Below are 23,138 nucleotides of genomic sequence, written 5' to 3' on the forward strand. Positions count from 1 at the left end.
AGTGTCTTTTTTTCTGTCTCTTCAGATTGCGGCAGCACTGCCGAATAAGCCGGGCGTTGGACTTGGGGTCTTTGCGCGTCGGAACGAGTAGTGGCGGGGGGTTTGGCCGGCGCGGAGAGCTAGGTGGCTTGGGATGATGGCGAATGACTTGAATGTTCAAACCCAAACAATTACGTAGATGATGGAATTGGTTTTCGTACAAGAATAGAGGCAGTGTCTAGCTGAGACGAACTTGTTGAAAAAAAAAAAAGAAACTGGAGATTGCGCACTAGGATATGGCTGCGCTGGCGGAATCTGCCGTAGAAAAGCCTTTGCTGGTCTTGTGTCGCTTGGTGCTTACAGTAACAGTCTTGGCGAGCGCAAAGCCGTTGTGCCCGAGACATTAAACATAAACCTTCCAAATCCGACCGGGCTGCGCCCCGCCCCGGATAAGAGGCGGGCGGGCGGGCGGTTATGTCATCGTTTCGTTTCGCGACGAAGCTAGTGCACTACTCACTGACTGTGGGCACGGATCTTCCTTACTGGAATTGATCGATTTTACCCCAACAAATCCGGCTAGCCTTTTTCCAAACAACTCAAAATTCAGATTGGCATAATAACAGAAGAGATTTTTTTAGTCGGGATCTACTATGTACTGAGCTCCATGTTGTTCTGTTCACTTAATAGAGAAAGACTGGCCGAGATTCTTGGAGACAGATGAAAGTCGATGTAAGCTGGAGTTTGGTCGAGATGGAAGTTCCCACCAAGCCTGCTACCTTACGTGATAGGCAAGGTAAATCTCCAAAATAACCAATGAAATTTGTGGTCCAGGCACCGTCTCAGGTCCATGGGGTAAAGTATTCACACGAGACTGGCAGGGCTAGCCAAATCTGTACCAAACAAAATCATGGGGCGATTTCGAGGTTTACTTTTTTTTTGGCTTGGCTGTGTGTTAACTACCGAACTGCCTGATCTGAAATTTGGAGCAACCGACATATTTCAGTCTATGATATCGTAAAGGACTTATTCACATTTTCCAACAAGAGCTTCTACGACTATTACGCCTCTGAATTGATCATCGTTGTAGGCTTGATCCGAAAGCGACGGGGTCTTGATTGGCAACGGGTCGTGGGGTCCGATGACGACAACTTGCTTTGTGAACCCTTGTTCTCTACTCGCAAAAAAAACTGAAAGACCTACGCAAGGGACATGCTTGTCCCTTGAGCCCTAATGGGATTCGGCCGAACAGGCAGCTTCACATATTATCCATTGTATGAACACGCTGACGACTTTTTTTTTATCTTGACATGTCATCGTCAATTGCGCAGATAAGAAATCATACGATAATTCCCGCCAAATCTTTGGATAGAAATGGGGTTTCTTTGGAAACCCGGGATTCATTCCAGGAGTATGAGCTCAGAAGTATATAGTCGCCTCTAGTTGATACTGATCATACTCCAAACACTCACAACCTCTAGGGTCAAATCAACGGTTTCCTCAGGCCGAAAGACAAGAGATCTCATGTGTTTGTACCTCTTTCAAGCTGAGCATTAAAATGCGAAAAGCCTGGCGGAGCCCGAAGGGATACCTGTAGGTCACTGGACCCTGGCTTGTTTGCCGTCTCTGCCCTTTCTGAGTGCTGGTCATATGCGCGCTCAATATCCGGTCGTGTCTCCAGGCCTCCATCTTTGAGATATATATATCCATCTCACAGCCATTTCTCGTTCCTGGGCTGGAAGGTCAAAAAAAGAATACGACCCATCATCTACATGAGTGACAGTTTTTGTTAGCCTGCCAAGATTTTGTGTCACAAGATGCAGTTGGCGGTGGCATGAGGACATCTACTAAAACGGTATGGTTGGACAAAAAGATTCGTCAGCTACCGGGTAGTTGAAACCTGCCAGTGGCTGGGGTCTGTTGCTTATTTGGGCAGGTACGCCACAAACCAGCGTCGCACCCATAAAGACGTCTGTCTTCGTCCATTCCAATTATAGTCTAGTCTAGGTGGCCTGGTGGTTTATGTCTTGGAGATATTTTGTGAGCAAGAAATGGCGTGAGTTATGATGGATATTTTGACATCAGACTTGATTCATCACACTTTAGATGGAATACCGGCAAACGTAAGCTTAATTATAGACTGATTTTCTGTGAATTTTAATGTCGGCATGATTATAAAGACGGAAGCACGATATGTCACTTGTTAACATCATCAAGGCGACTTGATTGGCTGATATTATTAGGATGAAATAAGAGTTGAATTAATGCTGGTTATTTCGCATACACTAACCATCTCACTATTCACCGAATAAAACCGCAGTATTCTCGCAGCACGATTTGTTTTTGCCGCAAGTATTATTAAAAGCGTCTGTTGGCGTGACTCCAAAATATTCCGTTCGATGCTTAGTTCAAGAGCCCAATCGCTGTGCTTATCTAGTACAAGAGGCGAATTAGCGACAATGTCGACGTCGATTTGCCCTGCTGAAATTACAAAACACCAAGCTTACGGCTTTTACAGTCAGTTACATTTCCTAACTGTTAATACAATTAATGCCGTCTACCAAAAAGGGAGTTTTTATTTACTTTCACCCTATTATAACTTCCTAAAATATAAACGCGTTAAAATAATTATAATAAGTGAAACGGCTTTTAAATGGGTATTATTTAAAAATACAATAATAAAAACAGGGTAAAAAAAGGTGAAAAAAGGTAAAGGAAAAGGTAAAAGAGAAGAAAGAGAAGGTAAAAGAAAAGGTAGAAAAAAGGTAAAAATAAACAAATATGAAGAGGGTAAAAAAAGTGTGCTCCGATATTTGTTCAGGTGGCGTACCGTGGCCGGTCTCGAGAAATAAGCTCGACAGTATGAAAACTTCTTGCTCTTCTACGGCATGACGTTTCCCTGGAGATTCACCGCAGACTTTGTATTAAGGTAGTAATTCCAGTACACGGTATCACCAGGAGTGTGACCAAGCCGAGCGGATCTTTAATCATCGGGCACGTGTAGGGACAATGAGTATGTGCTACCGAGACGCAACACATTTGGAAGTACAGAATGCTCTAGTTCACAAAATCTGCTCAGCCTGTGGAGCTGATCGGTCATTGCACTCGACAACTCCTGGTCGATGAGTGTGTTTGGCGAGGTCCGAGGATGGTTGATCGATTTGAAATCCTACTTAAAATGTTAGCCTCATTGCTTGGAAGCACACATATATTAATAAACTTACCGGAACTTCCTTCATTGTATCTTTGATAGGCACCATAAAGCCGTGTGGACCAGGCCGCAGCACCACCTTCCCTTGTGGTTTCTCACCCAGAACATCTCAGTACACTGATGGGCCTGATGTGTTGTCTCTATGAAGAGACAAGAGACCCAACCTACCTAGAGGCAGCCAAGCGGGCTTTGACGAGGGCCAACCCGAACCTCAAATACGGCCCCAAAACCTCGACCCGTGTTATGGCTGTATTCGCGGACTTTGAGGAGGATTTGACTCAAGAGACAGCTGTACAGTTGCAGACAGAGCTTATGGCACGGAAGAATTACGCGCTCATTTTCGTACAAAATAATATGGCTAATACAAGGACCTCATATATAGACCAACTAACCTGAAATGCCGCATAAACCCGATTTTATACTTATCCAGGCCATCCATACCATCCTTCGTGAAAAAGACGGAATGGCTTCTACCGATAGTGACCAGTTGTTCAGGATTGGCTCCTAGCTACAACTCCGAGGCACGGGATTCTTTTTGGACCACTGTAATCAGGTCATTGAAAGCAAGATCTGCCGGAGCTATGATAAGACAATGTTGAGATGCAAGGTTCGCGAGGCCCTCAAGACCACGAACACAAATCTCCGGCATTCGGATGAGTCTCGAACGTCTGCACCCTCTGCCAGGGATGACGACGGTGGTTCGGCTAAGATGAAGATGGCTGACTTTCATGCGATATTGACTATTGGATCAGGTGAGCGCCTCGGTCTCAAAGTCAACGATAGAGAACCTATTTGAGCAGCTGGCTATGATACACGCTTCTGTGTATGCAACACAACAGACCTCCATCGTGGATATGCTGGAGGAACTTAACAAGCTGTTCTATGACGCTAATTCTCATGCGGAAGATCACGTAAAGTAGTTTTACGCAAAGAAAATATATTTGTAATGGATGAAAAATAACATTATATTAAACTTTGTACCTGAAGGGTGTATTTGGTTTAATAAATCGTAATTAAAAAATAAAAAAAACCTTAATTATTTTTACATTTATTATTATTAAATTAAAAGGTATATTATAGAAGATTTTATTTATTTACTTATTTACTTGTTTGCCTACCTGCCTACCTGTTTATTTGTTTATTCCGATTTATTAAGCCAGTTGTTTTTATCGGTGCCATGGATAAAGGAGACGGGTTTCGGGTGGACGTAGGAGGCGCCGTTAATTCCTTGCAATTGAGAGAGAAAAGCGCCGAGTTGAGTTGCTACAATTCTAAGACTTCCAATCCAGTCTACCTTGTTTGTCTTCAGAGATGCAGGATAAAACCATTCTATCTAAAGGCAATGCTCAACTTCAGGTATATCAAGGATGTGCGCAACACGGGTCAAAACCAGAAGACCACTCCTTTTCGCCTACTGCCACCAAAGCTTAGTGTCGAGGATTCTCTGTTCTGGCTGACAATTCTCAGCCTGATTGATGGCGCTTTTGAAAACTTCACCTCCTGGTCTTACTTCGAGGGGGTATAACCATGCAAACAGAGTCACGAGCAACCAGGATAGTTACTCTTTCGCATGAGTCTTGTTAATCGAAGCGAAATGAAGACATCTGTTGTTGAGCTCGACCACACGCTCTTTCAACGTTAGCTTGCCCCAGTCCTCGATTGACTTCCAGATTTCGGGATAAAAGAAGACGTTTCCTGCTTTGATGGTCTTTGTGATGAGCCGGCCTTCAGTTGACTTGCAACCGACGTAAAATTTGGCATGGGCCGCCTTGTAGGCCGTCACAGGTACGAATACCCGCATACACTTGTCGTTCCGTGACAGTGCGTCTCGTTCCTTGCGACTAGCCTTCTATGCGGCACGATTGTTGGCCTCGCTGCCCTTGGGGAGGTGTTTTCCAGGATTGTCACCGAAGATGACACCGATTTCAAGAAAACACCTGGTATCCTCGGCTGAGCCCAATTGTTTGGGGCCGGGAAGCCGAGGGTACTCTGAATCCGTTCCGTGTGACTGCGGGCTGTACATCTCCGTAGATAGTTTTCCATTTTTGGTATACAGGTGGCACTGCTGGAAGGGCATGAGAGATATATATATAGAGGGGGGAGGGGTGCAGGTGGCCTAAGGCTTTTTTCTTTCTTCAGAGAGGGAGTAGAAAAGATAAAGGGATAAGAAAGTGAAGAAAAATCCAGAGAGGTTGCAAACGCGACTTTTATACGACCACCCTCTTCCCATACACTTCACTTTTCTGGCGAGCTACCTTGCCACCTGGGCTCATGCTAGCTAATTATATTGAGCTACGCATCTGTTCAAGCACTCGTCGATACAGTTCATACTCCCTCGCAACCTCGAAAAAAATTCGGGTCTACAAAATCTACCTTGCATCAATCTCACTTTGGCATCAAAAGCTGAGACCTCACCTCACATCAACAGAATTCTGTTAGACGACGTCTGGCCCCGCCATTTATCCACGCAGTGGCATTAAACCCGCAGATCGCAGAGATAGTCGCCAACTTTCAAGTCACACCGGATCGATTCAAGCTGGCTAGAACGCCCGCCGTCGTCAAGGTCACTTCTGACATCACCAGTCGGCTGGTGGCTGGTGCAGGTCTTTCAGGAGTTGACCCGCGCAACCACGCAACCAATGTCGACTCGGATTACGACAACGACAACGACTCTGAGTCTGAGATCACTGACGAGGACTCGGACTCGGAGGATTCGGGTGATGATGAGATTTTGGGCAAGTACGATGAGAAAGTCGTAGAGTTCCTCAACACTCTGCCGCCTGTCATCGTAAGTCTCCATCACATAACCAGCTTGAATACGTCCCTAGCGGTTTGCTAATATAAATTTGAAGGAACGAAAACACAATTCAACGCCCATTGAGAAGGTGTCTGCACTTCAGGAGGGAATTGAGCCCTTTCAACATCAGAAAGTGGCCGCTGCATTCGCGCTGGATACCTTGAGCGACGACAACTTGTTTAAAGGCTGTCTCATCGCTGACCCGCCCGGACTTGGAAAGACTCTGTCATCGTTGATGGCTGCATCAGAGTCGCGACGTCCAGGCGACGGGCCTTGTGTCGTGGTAGCCCCTCGATCTTGCTGTGATCAGTGGATGCGCGAGGGTAATCGCTTCTTCGGTGATGTAAGTACTTGCAAGAGCCCAGCCATTCATTCATTCTAGTTGATATAACTCCCCAATACGTGACTGACAAACCTGGAAAAGAATTTGAAGATGATCATGGTGACGGGAGAGCCCATCTCACCGATGGAGCTATTCAAATACGACGTGGTAGTTACTGCATACAGCACCCTCGTCGCTGAGACGCAGCGGTGCAAAAAGTACATCAACGCAATCAAAAAAATACAAAGGACGACGTGGCGAGAAGGCTCCCAAGAGACCCGTCATGTCCTTACTTTCTGAGGTCTTTGAGCAAAAGGGAGCAAAGCGTTTTGGCAGACTACTGATTCTGGATGAAGGACATGCAATCAAGAACACTCGAACGATAGCATTCAACACCATTGCCCGTTTTCGAGAGCGATTCGATGCGTGTATCATGCTCACTGCCACACCACTGGATAACACATGGGTGGACGTCTTTGCTCTTGCCTGCCTGCTACGTGGTCACAACATCCGTTCCTTGAGCAACTTTCGCTCTGCATTTACCGACCCATCTGACAAGAAAACTCAGAAGAACGCACGCGTCCCTTGAGGATATCATATGGAGCGCGTAATCCGATTCATGGATGCCTTCACCCTGAAGAGACCTATCAGCCTAATCCAAGACAAACTGACGCCATTTGAACTCGAAATTATCAACTTTCGGCTGACCCCTGAAGACCTGCAAAATTCGGATGAAGAGTTCAAGAAGTTCAAGACAGCAATGGATGCCAAGAACTCGAAGAGGGGAAACGCAAAGAAACCCTCGACTACTGCGGCTGCTACAACCGCGAGACCCAATGCCAAAGGCATTGGACTTGGCAACCTGATCAGAGCTGGTCAGCATGCGTCACACCCCATGCTGATCGAAGTCAATGATCAAGATCAGCAGGTCAGTGCTGCGACCAGAGAGGGAGAGGTATTGGAGCTGGACGATGAGAATCAGAGAAACGTGGATCAATGGTTTCGTCGTCTGAGTGTAGACAGGAACTGGCGTTCGACTCGTGTTGACTTCATTATCGACTTGGTGCACAAGCACTACGACATACGGCCCAGTGACGCTATGGTTGTCATGGACGAGAGTGTCTATTTTCTAAGCATTCTCCAGCTTGCCCTCCAGCAATCCCACGAGCCTTTCCCATCCTATACCCTGGATGGTAGGCTGCACCCTGCCGAGCGAGACCATGTTATACGATCATTCAACAACGCAACTGGCACAAGGGTTATGTTTGTTAGTCGAGGAGTGGGAGCTCAGGGCCTCAACCTTCAGGCCGCCAACGTTATCATCCAGTGCAACGTTTGGTGGAAGCGGTCCTGGGAAGAGCAGGCATGGGGGCGCGTCCATCGAACCTGGACAAACACGGCCCGTCTTCGTCTATCAACTCCAGGCCAGATGTGAGGTCGATACATACAAGAGAAACAGGCGCGATGCCAAGAACGCAACGAACACCATGATCATGGAGTGTATAACCCGGTTAGACGATGCCAAATTACCTACAATGGAGCCTTGTTGCTAGGCTCGACTTCGTCGTTCGCGTCTACGTCAAGATGGACTTGCTACTGGGCAGTTGATTATGGCTTTTCAAATATTTAGACGGCTGGAAGCAGAAGTTCCGGGGTGATAATGGGGGGTTTTATTTTGCTATTTCCTCTTACATCAGGCATTATCCATGAGACTAGACTACCCATTGCAATTTTGATTGCACCCTCACTTGGTATTTTCTTTACTATCCAGTTGGGAACGTAAACCCCGACTGCTTGCTACCTATTCAGATAGGTGTCCATCGAAAACTGAGGAAAGTCATTTTTTTCGGATCTTAATATCCGTTCCGCGCTGGTCCATCAGAAGAGGAAACCCTTAGTGCTATGATACAGCTATGGTTAACCTGGATGCGGAAGATATTGAACATGCAACAGGCAGAGGTTTTCATCCGGCGTAGGAACAGCGTAGAATAAATAAATACACCAGTAAAATAGCCTCAAGCCTCTTGCTGGCTAAAATGGTTGTGGGTTGTTAGCGTTTGGCCATCCATGATTGATTGATATAAATCAAGTCACCTTGTAACACAGTAAACATTGAACCTGGCAAGCCTGGAAATACTCGTGGCTGCCGCGCAAAAGAATTGTCTTAAATGGTCCACTTACATCAAGCCAAATACCGTGTGAATACAGTTGCGCACTTTGTCTGCCTTACCAACCCCTCTGCTGAGATGCCCCACCTGACCTTGAATGAGCAAGGCGACATCATCGTTTGCGCCTTGGTTTGCGGCCTCCAACACAACCCAGTTGCAGCCATGACACGCAACACCCTCCCGGAATTCTCGTGGATTCTTTCTGTGACTCCTCCTTGAAAACAAAAGACACATTCGCATCAACCGGTCACATCACCAGTCAAAATGCCGACGCACTACAAGAAAACAAGGCTCTTTGGCGGGGCAATCGTCGCCGAGATCCCAGCACAGTTTGCCGATGTTAGGTACGTACACAGACAGCCTCGGCGTGTTGCACAGAGCTTGCGGGACCCCCGATTCTCTGCGCGCGACAGCGTCGCACTTTGAGAAAACCTCCTGATCTCGCACGACTAATCCCCGCCCGCGTCTATTTTTTACACAGCAAGATCCGCCAGGTCCCCGACAACCAAGAAGTCTTTATCGACAAGGACGGCTTCACGTCCATCATCGTCGAGATCACGGAGCGCGTCGGCGGGCCGGGCAGCTCCGCCGAGATCGACGGCAAGGCCCTGTCGGTGCACCTCGAGGAGATTGTCGGCTCGGAAATCGACGGCGTCAAGGTCTGGAACACGACCGACACCGAGTTCACGCTGCTGGGCTCCAAGATCCCCGCCTACACCCTCATCGCGACGCAGACGCCCAAGGCCGACAAGCGCGGTGGCTCCTCGTCCTCTCCCGACTTCACCGCCCTGATTTTGACGCTCATCAGGCTCGAGCGTGAAAAGACCGACATACTGATCACGGTCAACGTGCCGCATATCAAGGGCTCGTACGACGAGGACGAGATCGATCTGGAGATGGGCAAGCAGGGAAAGCTCATTGGGGATGCGGTCGAGCATGCCGCGAGAATCTGGTCGTCGTTTGATATACTCGACTGGAAGCTGTTCAACGAGGTCTAGAATGCATCTTGGAGGAAGGTGAACTGTTTATAGCCTATGCGCAGAGTCGCTCGTGATATGATTGGTATATTTTGTTGTAGAATACTGCGGGATTCGATGGATATTTTATTTCTCTTTCATACCCTTTTGGGCATGGCGACAAAAGCTGCCCTGTTATGAGTAATGAATCCACTTTACAGCCATATTTGTTCCATACAACATCACACTACTTCAATGATAAAGGAACCAAAGTTGTGAAATCGCATGTTCTATAATTTGGTATTGTTTTGAGGATATTCTCTGTTTAACCCATAAACGCCAGCCACCTTTGTAACCCATGTCATCAATCATAGTACAGCCGGTTATCCCTCAAGCGTCAGGTCTACCATACCCTTGGTAGCATTGTCGAGATCGTCTACACTTGCACCCTTTTTCGCACCCTTCGTCTTGGGTTTCACCTTGGACCACCTCTCGGCGACCTGCTTCATTATGTCCTTCTGTGGGCTGCCGGGGTTCTCCTCCCTGATAATCTTCATCTGCTCCTTCATAAACATCTGGTACTCCGTCGGCTCCTTTTTCTTAGACTCTCCAGCCTTGCCACCGGCCGCCGCCCCTCTAGGGACGGGCTTGGTCTGGCGGAGCTCTCCCTTGCATCTGCCGCAGCGATGCCTCTGCGGGTTGATGCTGCGCGAGTGGCGCTTGTACTCACCAGCACATTCGACGCATTCCCAGGCGAACTTGAAGTCGATCTCGTAGCTGTGCTTGGTCGTCACTTCGATGCCGCGGTGGCCAAAGGCTCGGGAACACTTGGCCGCCCACGACTTGAACTCGCGGCCGTGCGGGTTTGTGGTCACGCCGGTGATCATAAAGGTCGCCAAGTGGCAGAATTCATGCGCCAACACGTTGAGCAGCCGGTCCTCGTTGTCGATGACCTTGTCGGCCAGTTCGATGGTGGCGTGGTGCCGGCACTCGATTGTGGTGACGATCTCAGCGGGCGCGACGGAACCTACGGCTGCGCGGGAATGCTTCCGTTGGATCGTCTCACGCCGCCAGTTTGCCCGCCCTGCAGTCGTGTTGAGCGTCTTGGTCCATTGTAGTTTGATACCGCCGGTAGACTCGGCGAGTTTCGTTAACCGGCCTTCCGTGATGACCTGGTCTAACTCGTGCAAGAATCTGTTGGCGATCTCGTGTTTGCTGCCCTCGAAGCTCTTCTTGGCCTCGCGCTGTACAGCCTGCTCCTTCTTTGTCGGGCTCATCTTGGTCGGACTTGGGACTGGGGGTGGTTGGAATAGCTTCCTGGGAGAATGCTGTTCGTTCCAATCGTCATTGAACTCTTGACTCCAGAACGCGTCTGTCGTTGGACCATGTGGCGTTGCAGGTATCTTGGGAAGTTTCTTTGTGGGAGAAATGAGTCCTTTGGGGCGGAATTTAGGTGGTGTGCTTGGTGGCGTTGATGGCCTTTCAGAAATGATGCCTTCATTGCTGCCTTTTTCTTGACTTTTCTTACTCCGGGAGTATGGAATAGTCTCGGGCTCTCTGTTTGTGGCCTAAAGTAAGTGACTGCTGTAACCCCCGGTATGAATCAATGAAATCGGAACTCACAATCGGAGCTTGGATAATGTCCCAGCCAGGTCATCATCTGCCGAGAATGGATGGGTCTGTTCGTTTGTTGCCTTATGGCTTAGTTTTTTCTTATCCTTATCCGTGGTATTTTGGGATTTTTCACTCCTGGTATCTGTTGTTGATTTTTCCGTTTTCTCCCTTATTGATGTTTTTGATTTCGAGGCGATTTTTCCCTCGTTGTTCTCAAGCTTTATTTGACCCAAATTTCTGGATGGCCGTTTGCTGTGCTGCCCAGGTCGCACAGATTTTGACTTGTGTTGTAATATTTCACCAAAGTCGGAGTCTGGTACCACAAAGTCGTCATCCGAGTCCGGGTCTGAGAATGAAAAATATACCGAGTCGTCCATGATGGTTATGTCCTCTACCACCGTTTCCTCGTCATCCCCAGACCCTTCCAACTCGACCGCGGCTGCAACGGCTTGCGGTTTTCTAGCCCGAAGTTCCACGCGCAGCCTAGTAGACTTTTCTGGTTCACTCAGCTTCAAGCTGGCAGTCCGCGCCCCACTCGCCTTCTCATCATCCGTTCCTTGGCCCCATGGTCGAAGAAGAGGATTGTCGACAGTCTGACCCAGCTTTCGACGCCTGACAGTGGTTTCTTTTGCTGGTGGTGCCGTCGCTTTCTCCTCGTCGCCTGGTACCGGCACAGTTTTTGGTGCATCCCTGGGCTTCCTCCTTGAAGTAGACTTGGGAACTGCCTGTGGTACTCCTCGAGTGCGGCTTAGAATATCCTCCAGTGAAGGCAGGTCGTCATCACTGCTATCTGAAGCCCATACCGGTGCCATAGCGAATTGACTTTGAATACAAAACTAATATTCGTACCGTTCCTCAGTTCAGTACAAGCCTTGTCAATTTTGGATAGCTTAAGTCATCTCAAGGAGAGGATTCCAACGCCATCGCTATCCAATCGCTAAGTGTTGTAAGTGGTGTGATACGTCTTGGTGTAGACTGAAAAGTCTTTCCAAATCCGGGTTGAAAATCAACACACAAATGATAGCTGAACAGTTGCCAGGAGCAACCCCTGTTTCTTTTCTTGGTATCTGCGCCTCCTACGTTCCAACTTCCAAGTCACATGCCCAGACCGCCGACCCCCCACATTCAGTTGATCAGAAGCTCTGTTCCATTCCCTAGACAATCGGTGCACCACCCATGAAATAATATCCTAAGACGCGTCATCTTTGGTTTCATGCCACATAATAAATCTGCGGCGAACGGCGAAAAAGAGTTCGCCCCAAACGATACTATGAGGCGGTGCTGCAAGTTGACAAGAGCCAGGGTAGGTCCGTGCTCACTGATCCCATCAAAAGCCCATCCATCTGTTGCTGTCTATCCTTCCATCGCATGAGTGACAACTGCCAGGATGGCATGAACGGGGGCACGCGTGTGTAATTGAGGAAAATTAACGCGCCTTTGTGTGCGTGCGCGATGAGATTATGATCTCTCAAGCTGGGATTCAACTAAAATAATAAAAGCCGCATCACCAAAGGCCGTCCAAATGCAGTTTAGCATGATTGATTGGCGCACCCAGCCCAGATCCGATCTGCGATTTTGTGTTGGTGAAACGGTCCTAACCACTAAATCCCAGTAGGGCTTCTGGAAAAGACAGATGCCGTTCACCGTTCACCCCATCGTCGGATGGGCCGGAGATTTTGCATTGTATTCGCCTTCAGATAGTACAGTAAAGCCCACTCAACTAATTTGACCCCGAAATAAAGCATTGACCAGATGAATAAATAGTCAAGATATTAGACAGTGAGTGCATTGTGACCAGTTGTGGTTTGCCCCTGTGTTCTGCGTCAAGAAAAGCAAAGAGGACAAAAGAGAAAGAAAGAAAAAATCCTACCGCTGTCGATGTACTTACGGTACTATGCGCCGAAACCCTCCAGAATCTTCCCCAGGCTATGGCATTATTCTGTAATTACGATTTTCGATCAAGTAGGGCATAGTCTGGTGCTAAAATAGAAGAAAAAAAAAAGATCTGACTGTGCCATCCGCCTGCATGGTACGCCAGAGACACTTCGATTGACACCAATCATCCCAAAATATCTAGCGCCGGCGGCGAGCTTTGTCTCTGCAACCTCGATTGGCCGTGTGCCTGATCAAGTGAGACTTTTAGGGTCCTGCACAGGTTGCATCCCTCTACTGTGGCTTGTTGCGACGAAAGGCCAACCGTGATTGCTTATTGTTTTCTTTAATCCTCCCAACCTCGCATATATACATTGCGGATGGTATTTAAAATAATAGACAGGGTAGCAGCCACCCATATGTACGGATAGGACTAACTGCAGAGAGGCCCCTCGGGTCGAGCGTTGTAGCCGAGCAAAGGGGCAGGCAGGCAAGCAGGGTAACATCATTTTAAGACCAGGGAAATAGATTAGCTGCATCGTCATTGATATCCGTTGGAGTTCCAAAGTCCAATTGGCATGTTTACAAAGCAACCAAAAAACAAGAAATCCCACTGCTGGCTTGCATGTCTTCGCCCTCGGTACCTGCATGGAACTGGGATTGGGAGGGAGCTAGACTAAAAAGGGGGTCGTAATGTCAATACGGTAAGAACAAAAAAAATAAAAAGGCCGAGCCGTTCGAATAACGCCGCCGGGGTGTTTGACCGTTTCATTTGGTATCGTTTCGCAGCAGTAAGCAACCCCACCTCCCTTTTGGCCAACTTTTCGGACGACCAACCAGCTTTAATCTTCTTGTTCACTTTGGGTCCCCTTTTCAAACCAATTGCATACCACCGCCACGTCTCCCGAAATTGGGAAATTATGTGCTTTATAGTAATGCCGATCGAATGAATGTTTTGGTGATGCCGAGAAGATAACAATACTGCGTAATTAACTCCTCCCCATGGTAAAAGCATTTATCAAACCCACCTCGTGCCTTCTCGCCACTTTCGGAGGGGCAGCATCGAGATGCCCAAGGCTGTTTGCTCCAAGGTTGTAATAATGGAGTGCCATCCGGCCAGTAGCGAGACGGGGAGGAATTTTCTGGATGCCGATTTGCCAACCCCCCGTCGTGATGGATGCTTGGTTCTGGACTCTTGTTCGCCGATACGAACCAGATGTGCCAAAATAGCATACCGGCAAAGTGGATGACAAATTCATAGACACCAAACAGCCAAACGTAGCAACTTTGCAAAAGTCACCAATCTTGAACTTATACCAACAGCGCGAAAGCTACAAGGTTTTTTTTATTTTTTATTTTCGACCAGCTTGGTATTGAAACCAGATCCGGAAAACCCGGGAGAGCTTTTTTGGGGCAAAAAAGACCTTTGTATGGAGGTATTTGGTGGATATGAGTCAAGGGAAGATTTTGGTGTCTCTATGAACTTGTCACCCACTTGCCGGCAAATACTATGAGTACAAAACCAAACGGGCAGATGAGCCATCTGATGTGGATGTGGCTGTACAATAAAAACGTGCCAGCCATTCTCAAAAATATGACAGACAAGCCAATAAGCTGCAACCGTGAATTGTGCATTACCTTTCTTCCACCACACCTGGCATCTGCAACCTCTCGTATCAATATGCTAAATGGTCGTCCAAAGAGAGCTAAAAAGCGAGCTACTGGTTGCATACAAATGCATGTGTGTACAAGCAAACATTAGAGGCGCAAATTGTACGTTATGCATGGACGTGCCCTTCCCGCTCCCGCCCGCTCTAGACTGGCAGCAAAATTTGATTTGGCGGCATTGAAGAGCAAATAACAACTTAGCTCAAGCCTGACTGACTGACTGACTGACTGACTGATTGACTTTATGTGAGTGGCAAGATAGGCACTTTATCGCGACCAGTCCGTGACTCGCAAGGCAAAAACTTACCTATGCAGTAGCGCGTTTTTTGAGAAATAAATATTGTCAAGAGTTGCATTAGAACTGATAACAAACCATCCTAATCAGCATGTACCGACCGCAACGTAGATACAGTATTGTGTGGTTGGTTTGTTTGGTCGGACGGTTCGTGCACTCTCGGTCATCCCTTGCTTTGAAGAAAAAACGGCGCGGATTTCATACGTCTCAAGACAAGGCTTATCCTGGAGCCTGACGAGCCACACCCGGTTTGAACTTTTGAAGGCTGGCTTCATAAAATCAAGCCAAAGAAAAAGAGCCCACAAGGCATGGCCGTGACGGAAAGACACTATTCAGCCGAAGCGACTTGGCTTCAAGCAAGGTTCAGTAGTGGGGCACTTCGGTCCTCTTTTTCTTTTCTCCTCAGTCTCCCCCTGCCATGCCTGGACCAAAACGGAGCCTAATTCGCCAAGCCCTGCTTCCACCACCCACAACCCTCCAAGCTCGTACGGAACGTGGACGGTGGCACCACAGCCACTTGACATCCACAATTCTGGGAGGATCTTCCTGCACGAGTAGCGTCTGGATAACCAGCTTGGGCCAGCCAGCAGGCCTTGATCTCCCTTTTTTTTTTCTTCTTCTCACAAGATTCCCCTTTCTCCCTCAAGAATTCAACAACCACATTCGCTGTTTATTAGTATTGTTTTGTATTCCGTCGTTGTCCTTTGGGATTTGTCGTTGGACTACAAGTCGCTTTGCACCTTGTTCAATCGCTTCACGGTGCTGAGAAAGGGAGTAAGCAGCAAAAACCTTGTTTAGTCGTTCTTCAGAAACGGCGTCCTTCTTGAAGAATCCCTACAACCAGACCCACGAGTCAATTGGCACCGACTCGACCCGCCGAACGAAACGTTCCTGCCCCCTTTTTTTTACTCCCTCAACTTGCGGGCCACCAAAAAAGTAGAGCGCACGCACGTCACAACAAGCGCCTACCCTACCATTCATTCATTCACTGCACTGCACTGACTGTATCGACAACTCCGTCCGATTCAGACCAGTCGTCCCATCCAATTTCTTCTTCCTTTTCTTTTTTCTTCCGTTTGCATCCTAGTTTCGCCTTCCAATCAACAACAGCAAAAAGGTAGCAAGCAGCTCGCTCCAAAAGCCTGTTCGCTCCCTCAGTTCTCTCATTTTGGGAACGCGCGTGGCTGCGGCATTGGAATTCACAGGAAACTCGACTTTCCGACAGGCAGTTCCAGCCCGATCCATTGGTCTCTGAGCCAAGTGTCCCTCTCTTCAGCAGCAACTGTCCTCTCCCTCGGACCGAGAACGATCGCTAGGTTCTCGATCTTCAAGAGCGGCAAGAAGGAATACAATCCTCGAAAAAAGAATTTAGAATACACGCTCGCTTCACGCACTGCTGTGGCCGGCCACAATCATTGCAGCAGTCACCCACTATCTAATCCAACCTAATCTGTCTGCGAATAATACCGGTTTTCTTTTCTTTTTTTTTTGGCTGCAGTTGCGATTTCGATTCCATGAGTTTATGATTGATTGGTAAGTCGGTCGCCCTGCCACGGTTTTTGGGGTCGGTCGAGACGCACAGTAGCGTCTTGTCAAACTGCCTTTCATGGGAGCGCGTTGTCTTGCAGCACGCTAACCTGTCGCTATCCAGACCAGTAGACTGCCCATTATGTCGGGACATCCAAACCAGCAACGGCCTAACCCGAACGACTACGATGACGGCTATGGCCGGCAACAAGGTGGTCAGCAGGGAGGCCAGGATGCCTACTATGACGACCATTCACAGCAACAGTACTATGACAATGGCTATGACAACGGCGGCCAGGGAGGTCGCCGCGGAGATGGCTACTACGACGAATCGTAGGTATCACGCAGCGAAAGCACACTATATGGACGTCGCTAACATTTGATTGGCAGTGGCTACTACAACGCCGATCCGAACAACCCCTATCAACAGGATGGAGGATACTACGATAACCAGGATCAGTACCAAGACGATTATTACAACCAGCAAGGTTACTATGATCAGGGCTATGATCAAGGCTACGGCCGTCGGCAAGGCTCAGAGGATGACTCTGAAACGTTTAGCGACTTCACAATGAGGTCGGACATGCGTGGTGGTGATGCCGAGTACTATGGGCGTGGCGACGAGCGCTACAACAGCTACAACGACGGGCAAGCTCGTGGATTCCGACCGCCCTCGTCCCAGATTTCATACGCTGGAAACCGCTCGTCTGGGGCCTCGACTCCCAATTACGGAATGGACTATGGCAACGGCCACGCCGCATTGGCCAGGTCACGCGAGCCGTACCCTGCGTGGACTTCTGATGCGCAGATTCCTCTATCCAAGGAGGAGGTTGAGGACATTTTTATTGACCTTACGTCAAAGTTTGGATTCCAGCGTGACAGCATGAGGAACATGTACGACCACCTCATGACTCTTCTCGACTCTCGTGCCTCTCGCATGACCCCCAACCAGGCCCTCCTCTCGCTTCATGCGGACTATATTGGAGGCGACAATGCGAACTACCGCAAGTGGTATTTCGCGGCTCATTTGGATCTCGATGACGCCGTGGGCTTTGCCAACATGAAGGGCAAAGGCTTGAAGCGCAAGAATAAGAAGAAGAAGAAGGACGCCGAGAACGAGGCCGAGACCTTGGAGAGCCTGGAGGGCGATGACTCCCTTGAAGCCGCCGAGTACAGGTGGAAGACACGCATGAACCGCATGTCGCAACACGACCGTGTGCGACAGCTGGCTCTCTACCTGCTCTGCTGGGGCGAGGCCAACCAGGTCCGCTTCATGCCCGAGTGTTTGTGCTTCATCTTCAAGTGTGCGGACGATTACCTCAACTCGCCTGCATGCCAGAACCTCGTGGAGCCAGTAGAGGAGTTTACGTTCCTCAACAACGTCATTACCCCAATTTACCAATACGTCCGAGACCAAGGTTACGAGATTGTTGATGGTGTCTACGTTCGTCGTGAGCGTGACCACAAGAGCATTATCGGTTATGACGACTGCAACCAGCTTTTCTGGTACCCCGAAGGTATCGAGCGCATCGTCTTGGAGGACAAGTCAAAACTTACAGACGTGCCTCCCCCGGAGCGTTACCTCAAGCTCAAGGATGTTAACTGGAAGAAGTGCTTCTTCAAGACCTACAAGGAGACTCGTTCGTGGTTCCACCTGGTTGTTAACTTCAACCGTATCTGGATTATTCACCTTACCATGTGGTGGTACTACACGGCTTTCAACGCTCCTACGCTCTTGGTCCCCAACTACACCCAGCAAGGAAACGAAAAGCCCCCTAACGCAGCTGTGTGGTCGATTTGTGGATTTGGTGGTTGTATCGCATCCCTGATCCAGATCATTGCTACATGTGCCGAGTGGGCGTACGTTCCTCGCCGTTGGGCCGGAGCTCAGCATCTTACCAAGAAGCTCCTCTTCCTTATCCTCATCTTTGTCATCAACGCTGGTCCCGGTGTTTACGTCTTCCTACCTGGAACCGTCGAGGCTGTAAGGGCTCGCCAGGAGACTCAGATCGCGCTCATTTTGGGAATCGTCCAGTTCTTCGTGTCTGTGGCCACTTTCCTCTTCTTCTCCATCATGCCCCTTGGTGGACTTTTCGGCAGCTACTTGACCAAGAACTCTCGACGCTATGTCGCTAGTCAGACATTCACCGCCAGCTATCCTAGACTTACTGGCAACGACATGGCTCTCTCATACCTGTTGTGGCTGATCGTCTTTGGTGCCAAGATGGGCGAGTCATACGTCTACTTGGCCTTGTCTTTCAAGGACCCTCTCCGCTACCTGTTGTTGATGAATGTCGACAGCTGTCTTGGTGACACCATCCTGAAGAAATACTTATGCACACTCCACCCCAAGATTGTTGCTGGTCTCATGGGAGTAACAGATCTTATCTTCTTCTTCCTCGACACGTATCTTTTCTATGTTTTGGTCAACTGCGTGTTTTCGATTGCGCGATCGTTCTACCTGGGTGCCTCTATCTTGACTCCTTGGAGAAACATCTTTTCCCGCATGCCGAAGCGCATCTACTCCAAGGTCTTGGCAACGACAGATATGGAGGTCAAGTACAAGCCCAAGGTCCTCATCTCACAGATCTGGAACGCTATCGTCATTTCCATGTACCGTGAGCATCTTCTGGCCATCGACCACGTTCAGAAGCTTCTTTACCATCAAGTCCCGTCGGAGCAGGAGGGCAAGCGGACTCTTAGGGCTCCCACGTTCTTCGTGTCACAAGAAGATCACTCGTTCAAGACGGAATTCTTCCCCGCCCAGAGTGAGGCAGAGCGTCGCATTTCTTTCTTCGCTCATTCGCTGTCGACGCCCATTCCCGAGCCACTGCCGGTTGACAACATGCCTACCTTTACTGTCATGATCCCGCACTACAGCGAAAAGATCCTCTTGTCGCTGAGGGAGATTATCAGGGAAGACGAGCCGTACTCTCGTGTCACATTGCTCGAGTACCTGAAGCAGCTTCACCCCCACGAGTGGGACTGCTTCGTCAAGGACACCAAGATTCTTGCAGATGAGACGTCTCAATTCAACGGTGATGAGAAGAATGACAAAGACACCGCCAAGAGCAAGATTGATGATCTGCCATTCTACTGCATCGGTTTCAAGTCTTCTGCACCCGAGTACACTCTCAGGACGCGCATCTGGTCTTCTCTCCGCTCGCAGACCCTCTACCGTACCATCTCCGGTTTCATGAACTACAGCCGCGCCATCAAGCTGCTTTACCGTGTGGAGAATCCCGAGGTTGTTCAAATGTTCGGTGGCAATTCTGACAAGTTGGAACGAGAATTGGAGCGCATGGCGCGTCGCAAGTTCAAGCTCATTGTGTCCATGCAACGTTATGCCAAGTTCAAGAAGGAGGAGATGGAAAACGCCGAATTCTTGCTGCGTGCGTACCCCGACCTGCAGATTGCCTATCTGGACGAAGAGGCGCCTCTGAACGAAGGCGAGGAGCCTCGTTTGTACTCTGCCCTCATTGACGGCCACTCTGAAATCATGGAGAACGGCGCTCGCAAGCCCAAGTTCCGAATCCAGCTCTCCGGCAACCCTATCCTTGGTGATGGCAAATCTGACAACCAGAACCACTGTATCATCTTCTACCGCGGCGAATACATTCAGCTCATCGATGCCAACCAGGACAATTACCTCGAGGAATGTCTGAAGATTCGCAGTGTTTTGGCCGAGTTCGAGGAGATGAAGACGGACAACACTTCGCCTTATACTCCTGGTGTCAAGAACGTGGTCAAATCTCCTGTTGCCATCTTGGGTGCTCGTGAGTACATTTTCTCGGAGAACATTGGTATCCTCGGAGACGTGGCTGCCGGAAAGGAACAGACATTCGGAACCTTGTTTGCTCGTACGCTGGCTCAGATCGGTGGCAAGCTTCACTATGGTCATCCTGATTTCCTGAACGGAATCTTCATGACAACTCGAGGTGGTGTGTCCAAAGCGCAAAAGGGTCTTCACTTGAACGAGGATATTTTCGCTGGTATGAATGCCATCCTTCGTGGTGGCCGCATCAAGCATTGCGAGTACTACCAATGTGGCAAAGGTCGTGATTTGGGTTTCGGCTCGATTCTGAACTTCACCACCAAGATCGGCACTGGTATGGGCGAGCAGATGCTGTCTCGCGAGTACTACTATCTCGGCACGCAACTTCCGCTGGATCGATTCCTGTCCTTCTACTATGCTCACCCTGGCTTCCATATCAACAACATCTTTATCATGTTGTCCATCCAGATGTTCATGATCACACTCGTGAACATAGGAGCCTTGAGGAATCAGACCATACCCTGCGACTACAACAGAAACGTTCCTATCACCGATGAGCTCTTCCCGACCGGATGCAACAACACTGAATCGCTCTTGGATTGGATCTTCAGAAGTATCTTGTCGATTGTTTTCGTCCTCTGTCTGTCGTACATCCCTCTAGTCGTTCAGGAGTTGACGGAGCGTGGTTTCTTCCGCGCGGCTACTCGTCTCGCGAAGCAGATCTGCTCCCTCTCGCCCCTGTTTGAAGTGTTCGTGTGTCAGATCTACGCCAATGCCGTCCATAACAACCTGTCATTCGGTGGAGCTCGATACATTGGTACCGGACGTGGTTTTGCCACTGCTCGCATTCCGTTCGGTGTGCTCTTCTCTCGATTTGCCGGCCCATCTATCTACTTCGGCGCACGACTACTCATGATGCTTATTTTTGCTACCATGACTGTTTGGCAGACCGTTCTGATATACTTCTACCTTACTCTGCTGGCCCTGGTCATCTCGCCCTTCCTCTACAACCCGCATCAGTTTGCTTGGAATGATTTCTTCATCGACTACCGCGACTACCTGCGGTGGTTGTCTCGCGGAAACTCTAGATCGCATGCATCATCGTGGATCGCCTTCTGCAGACTTTCGCGAACTCGTCTGACTGGTTACAAGCGAAAGGCCGTCGGAGACCCCAGTTCGAAGCTCTCGGGAGACGTACCTCGAGCATCCTTCATGAACATCTTCCTTGGCGAGCTCGTTTCGCCGCTATTGCTTGCGATCGTGATGCTGATCCCTTACCTCTTCATCAACGCCCAAACTGGTGTTACGGAGGAGAAGAATGCCGGCAAGACCATCAAGGCAAGTGCAGCATTGCTCAGGATTGGGATCGTTGCTATTGCCCCGATCGCCATCAATGCCGGCGTGTGTCTGGTCATGTTCGCCATGGCCTGTTTCATGGGCCCGCTTCTCAGTATGTGTTGCAAGAAGTTCGGCAGTGTACTTGCTGCTATTGCACATGCTTTCGCTGTGGTAATACTTCTCGTCTTCTTCGAGGCCTTGTACATCCTCCAGCAATGGCAGGCGGCCCCGACTCTGCTCGGAATGATCGTTGTTCTTTGCGTCCAACGGTTCCTCCTGAAGCTGATTGTATCCGCTGCTTTGACTCGAGAGTTCAAGTCGGACCAGGCCAACATTGCTTTCTGGACCGGCAAGTGGTACTCAATGGGTTGGCACACAATTTCGCAGCCGGCAAGAGAGTTTCTCTGCAAGATTACCGAGATGTGCTTCTTTGCAGGCGACTTCATTCTCGGTCACGTTATCCTCTTCCTTATGCTGCCTATCATCCTCATTCCCCAGATTGACAAGCTGCATTCTATGATGCTCTTCTGGCTTCGTCCCAGGTTAGTCCCGTCTCTTTCTAACAACTTTCTGCTATATGAATCTCGTTTACTAACTTGCCCCGAATAGCCAACAAATTCGCCCTCCTATCTACTCGATGAAGCAGTCCAAGCTGAGGACGAGGCGTGTGGTTCGCTATGCGATCTTGTATTTCGTGCTCCTCGTCCTCTTCCTTGCTCTACTCGCAGGCCCGGCCATTATTTCTACATTCGTCAAGGACATGCCGCCCAAGGCCATAACAAATGTCAAATTCCTCACAGATTCCGGCCTGATCCAACCCGCCGGGCTTGACAACAACAACACGAACTATGAACACACGGGCACGAGAAGAACCGGTCCTGCATTCCCTACTTCTTAACGCTTTGTTTGAATACAATAAACAAGCTGGAGGAGCCGGGCTGGAGAACTGAAATGGAATGTATAATACTTTTTTTCTCGCTCAGCGACCACACATAACCGGAGGGGAGCATGTTTCCTTATGCCTTTTTTCTTTTGTGCAATGACATGAGACTTTCAAGCTGCCTTGAAGCAGCATACTTGTTTGTTCTATCGTGTCATTGCTGGTATTTTCGCAATGGTTGCTCTTTTTTCCCTAGTCATCTTTTGATATAACAAAACCCGAAGCAGCTATTTTGGCGTGGGCGGCACTTCAAAACACAGGCTTTTGTTTTTTCTTGTCTTGCTCCGTTTTTAGAGATCGACTCTGCACATGTTATTTCCATTACGACCTTGGCCTAACTGATTTGGGTCGCGATAATTATACTGCCGATTTTTCTCAAGCCTTGGGGATCTCTGAAACGCTTGCATTGTATGACGATTGAATATTGGCGAGTTGAGTAGAGATTTTACTTTTCTGGGTTTTCATGTTTTAACTCGGGGTATGACTTGGTTCGAGTGCTCATAATAATACGTGGGAGAGTGAATGATCCAGCCTCAAGGTATAAAAAAGTACTTTGATGCTTTTGGTACCTAACACATATAGATATCAATGTGCATATTGTAGTAAATCTTGTCATTTTGTTTTGGAATTTTGATCTGTCGATTGACGCAAGGTCAAATTGGTGTTGTAATTGACCGAC

At 48.8% G+C, this 23,138-nt stretch overlaps 10 protein-coding genes across 10 annotated transcripts; 8 read left to right on the forward strand and 2 right to left on the reverse strand.

Moving 5' to 3' along the window:
- Positions 1 to 2,959: 2,959 nt before the first annotated feature.
- On the reverse strand, positions 2,960 to 3,215 carry PgNI_08404 (uncharacterized protein; the record flags this gene model as incomplete). Its single annotated transcript, XM_031128401.1, has 2 exons — positions 2,960 to 3,145; positions 3,201 to 3,215. The coding sequence occupies 2 exons, from the start codon at positions 3,213 to 3,215 to the stop codon at positions 2,960 to 2,962; spliced, it is 201 nt and encodes a 66-aa protein (XP_030978828.1).
- A 92-nt stretch (positions 3,216 to 3,307) lies between these two features.
- On the forward strand, positions 3,308 to 3,583 carry PgNI_08405 (uncharacterized protein; the record flags this gene model as incomplete). The annotated part of the gene is made up of 1 exon (XM_031128402.1): positions 3,308 to 3,583. One exon carries the CDS (start codon positions 3,308 to 3,310, stop codon positions 3,581 to 3,583), a length of 276 nt encoding a protein of 91 aa, XP_030978827.1.
- Positions 3,584 to 3,779: 196 nt separating this feature from the next.
- PgNI_08406 (uncharacterized protein) lies at positions 3,780 to 4,107 on the forward strand (the record flags this gene model as incomplete). The annotated part of the gene is made up of 2 exons (XM_031128403.1): positions 3,780 to 3,939; positions 3,971 to 4,107. The coding sequence occupies 2 exons, from the start codon at positions 3,780 to 3,782 to the stop codon at positions 4,105 to 4,107; spliced, it is 297 nt and encodes a 98-aa protein (XP_030978493.1).
- A 257-nt stretch (positions 4,108 to 4,364) lies between these two features.
- PgNI_08407 (uncharacterized protein) lies at positions 4,365 to 4,712 on the forward strand (the record flags this gene model as incomplete). The annotated part of the gene is made up of 2 exons (XM_031128404.1): positions 4,365 to 4,381; positions 4,544 to 4,712. 2 exons carry the CDS (start codon positions 4,365 to 4,367, stop codon positions 4,710 to 4,712), a joined length of 186 nt encoding a protein of 61 aa, XP_030978488.1.
- A 234-nt stretch (positions 4,713 to 4,946) lies between these two features.
- Positions 4,947 to 6,895, forward strand: PgNI_08408 (uncharacterized protein; the record flags this gene model as incomplete). Its single annotated transcript, XM_031128405.1, has 5 exons — positions 4,947 to 4,972; positions 5,627 to 5,975; positions 6,040 to 6,327; positions 6,409 to 6,524; positions 6,643 to 6,895. The coding sequence occupies 5 exons, from the start codon at positions 4,947 to 4,949 to the stop codon at positions 6,893 to 6,895; spliced, it is 1,032 nt and encodes a 343-aa protein (XP_030979361.1).
- A 9-nt stretch (positions 6,896 to 6,904) lies between these two features.
- On the forward strand, positions 6,905 to 7,741 carry PgNI_08409 (uncharacterized protein; the record flags this gene model as incomplete). The annotated part of the gene is made up of 1 exon (XM_031128406.1): positions 6,905 to 7,741. The coding sequence occupies one exon, from the start codon at positions 6,905 to 6,907 to the stop codon at positions 7,739 to 7,741; it is 837 nt and encodes a 278-aa protein (XP_030979360.1).
- Positions 7,742 to 8,610: 869 nt separating this feature from the next.
- PgNI_08410 (uncharacterized protein) lies at positions 8,611 to 9,668 on the forward strand. The gene is made up of 2 exons (XM_031128407.1): positions 8,611 to 8,818; positions 8,956 to 9,668. The coding sequence occupies exons 1-2, from the start codon at positions 8,739 to 8,741 to the stop codon at positions 9,470 to 9,472; spliced, it is 597 nt and encodes a 198-aa protein (XP_030978789.1). The 5' UTR covers positions 8,611 to 8,738; the 3' UTR covers positions 9,473 to 9,668.
- Positions 9,669 to 9,813: 145 nt separating this feature from the next.
- Positions 9,814 to 11,856, reverse strand: PgNI_08411 (uncharacterized protein; the record flags this gene model as incomplete). The annotated part of the gene is made up of 2 exons (XM_031128408.1): positions 9,814 to 10,987; positions 11,054 to 11,856. 2 exons carry the CDS (start codon positions 11,854 to 11,856, stop codon positions 9,814 to 9,816), a joined length of 1,977 nt encoding a protein of 658 aa, XP_030978790.1.
- A 2,581-nt stretch (positions 11,857 to 14,437) lies between these two features.
- Positions 14,438 to 14,905, forward strand: PgNI_08412 (uncharacterized protein). Its single transcript, XM_031128409.1, has 2 exons — positions 14,438 to 14,689; positions 14,843 to 14,905. Exon 1 carries the CDS (start codon positions 14,451 to 14,453, stop codon positions 14,676 to 14,678), a length of 228 nt encoding a protein of 75 aa, XP_030978570.1. The 5' UTR covers positions 14,438 to 14,450; the 3' UTR covers positions 14,679 to 14,689; positions 14,843 to 14,905.
- Positions 14,906 to 15,418: 513 nt separating this feature from the next.
- Positions 15,419 to 23,111, forward strand: PgNI_08413 (uncharacterized protein). Its single transcript, XM_031128410.1, has 4 exons — positions 15,419 to 16,412; positions 16,531 to 16,739; positions 16,797 to 22,061; positions 22,129 to 23,111. Exons 2-4 carry the CDS (start codon positions 16,549 to 16,551, stop codon positions 22,415 to 22,417), a joined length of 5,745 nt encoding a protein of 1,914 aa, XP_030978791.1. The 5' UTR covers positions 15,419 to 16,412; positions 16,531 to 16,548; the 3' UTR covers positions 22,418 to 23,111.
- The last annotated feature ends 27 nt before the right edge of the window (positions 23,112 to 23,138 follow it).

This window comes from Pyricularia grisea, assembly GCF_004355905.1.
Source record: "Pyricularia grisea strain NI907 chromosome V map unlocalized Pyricularia_grisea_NI907_Scaffold_6, whole genome shotgun sequence".
Taxonomy (NCBI): Eukaryota; Fungi; Ascomycota; class Sordariomycetes; order Magnaporthales; family Pyriculariaceae; genus Pyricularia; species Pyricularia grisea.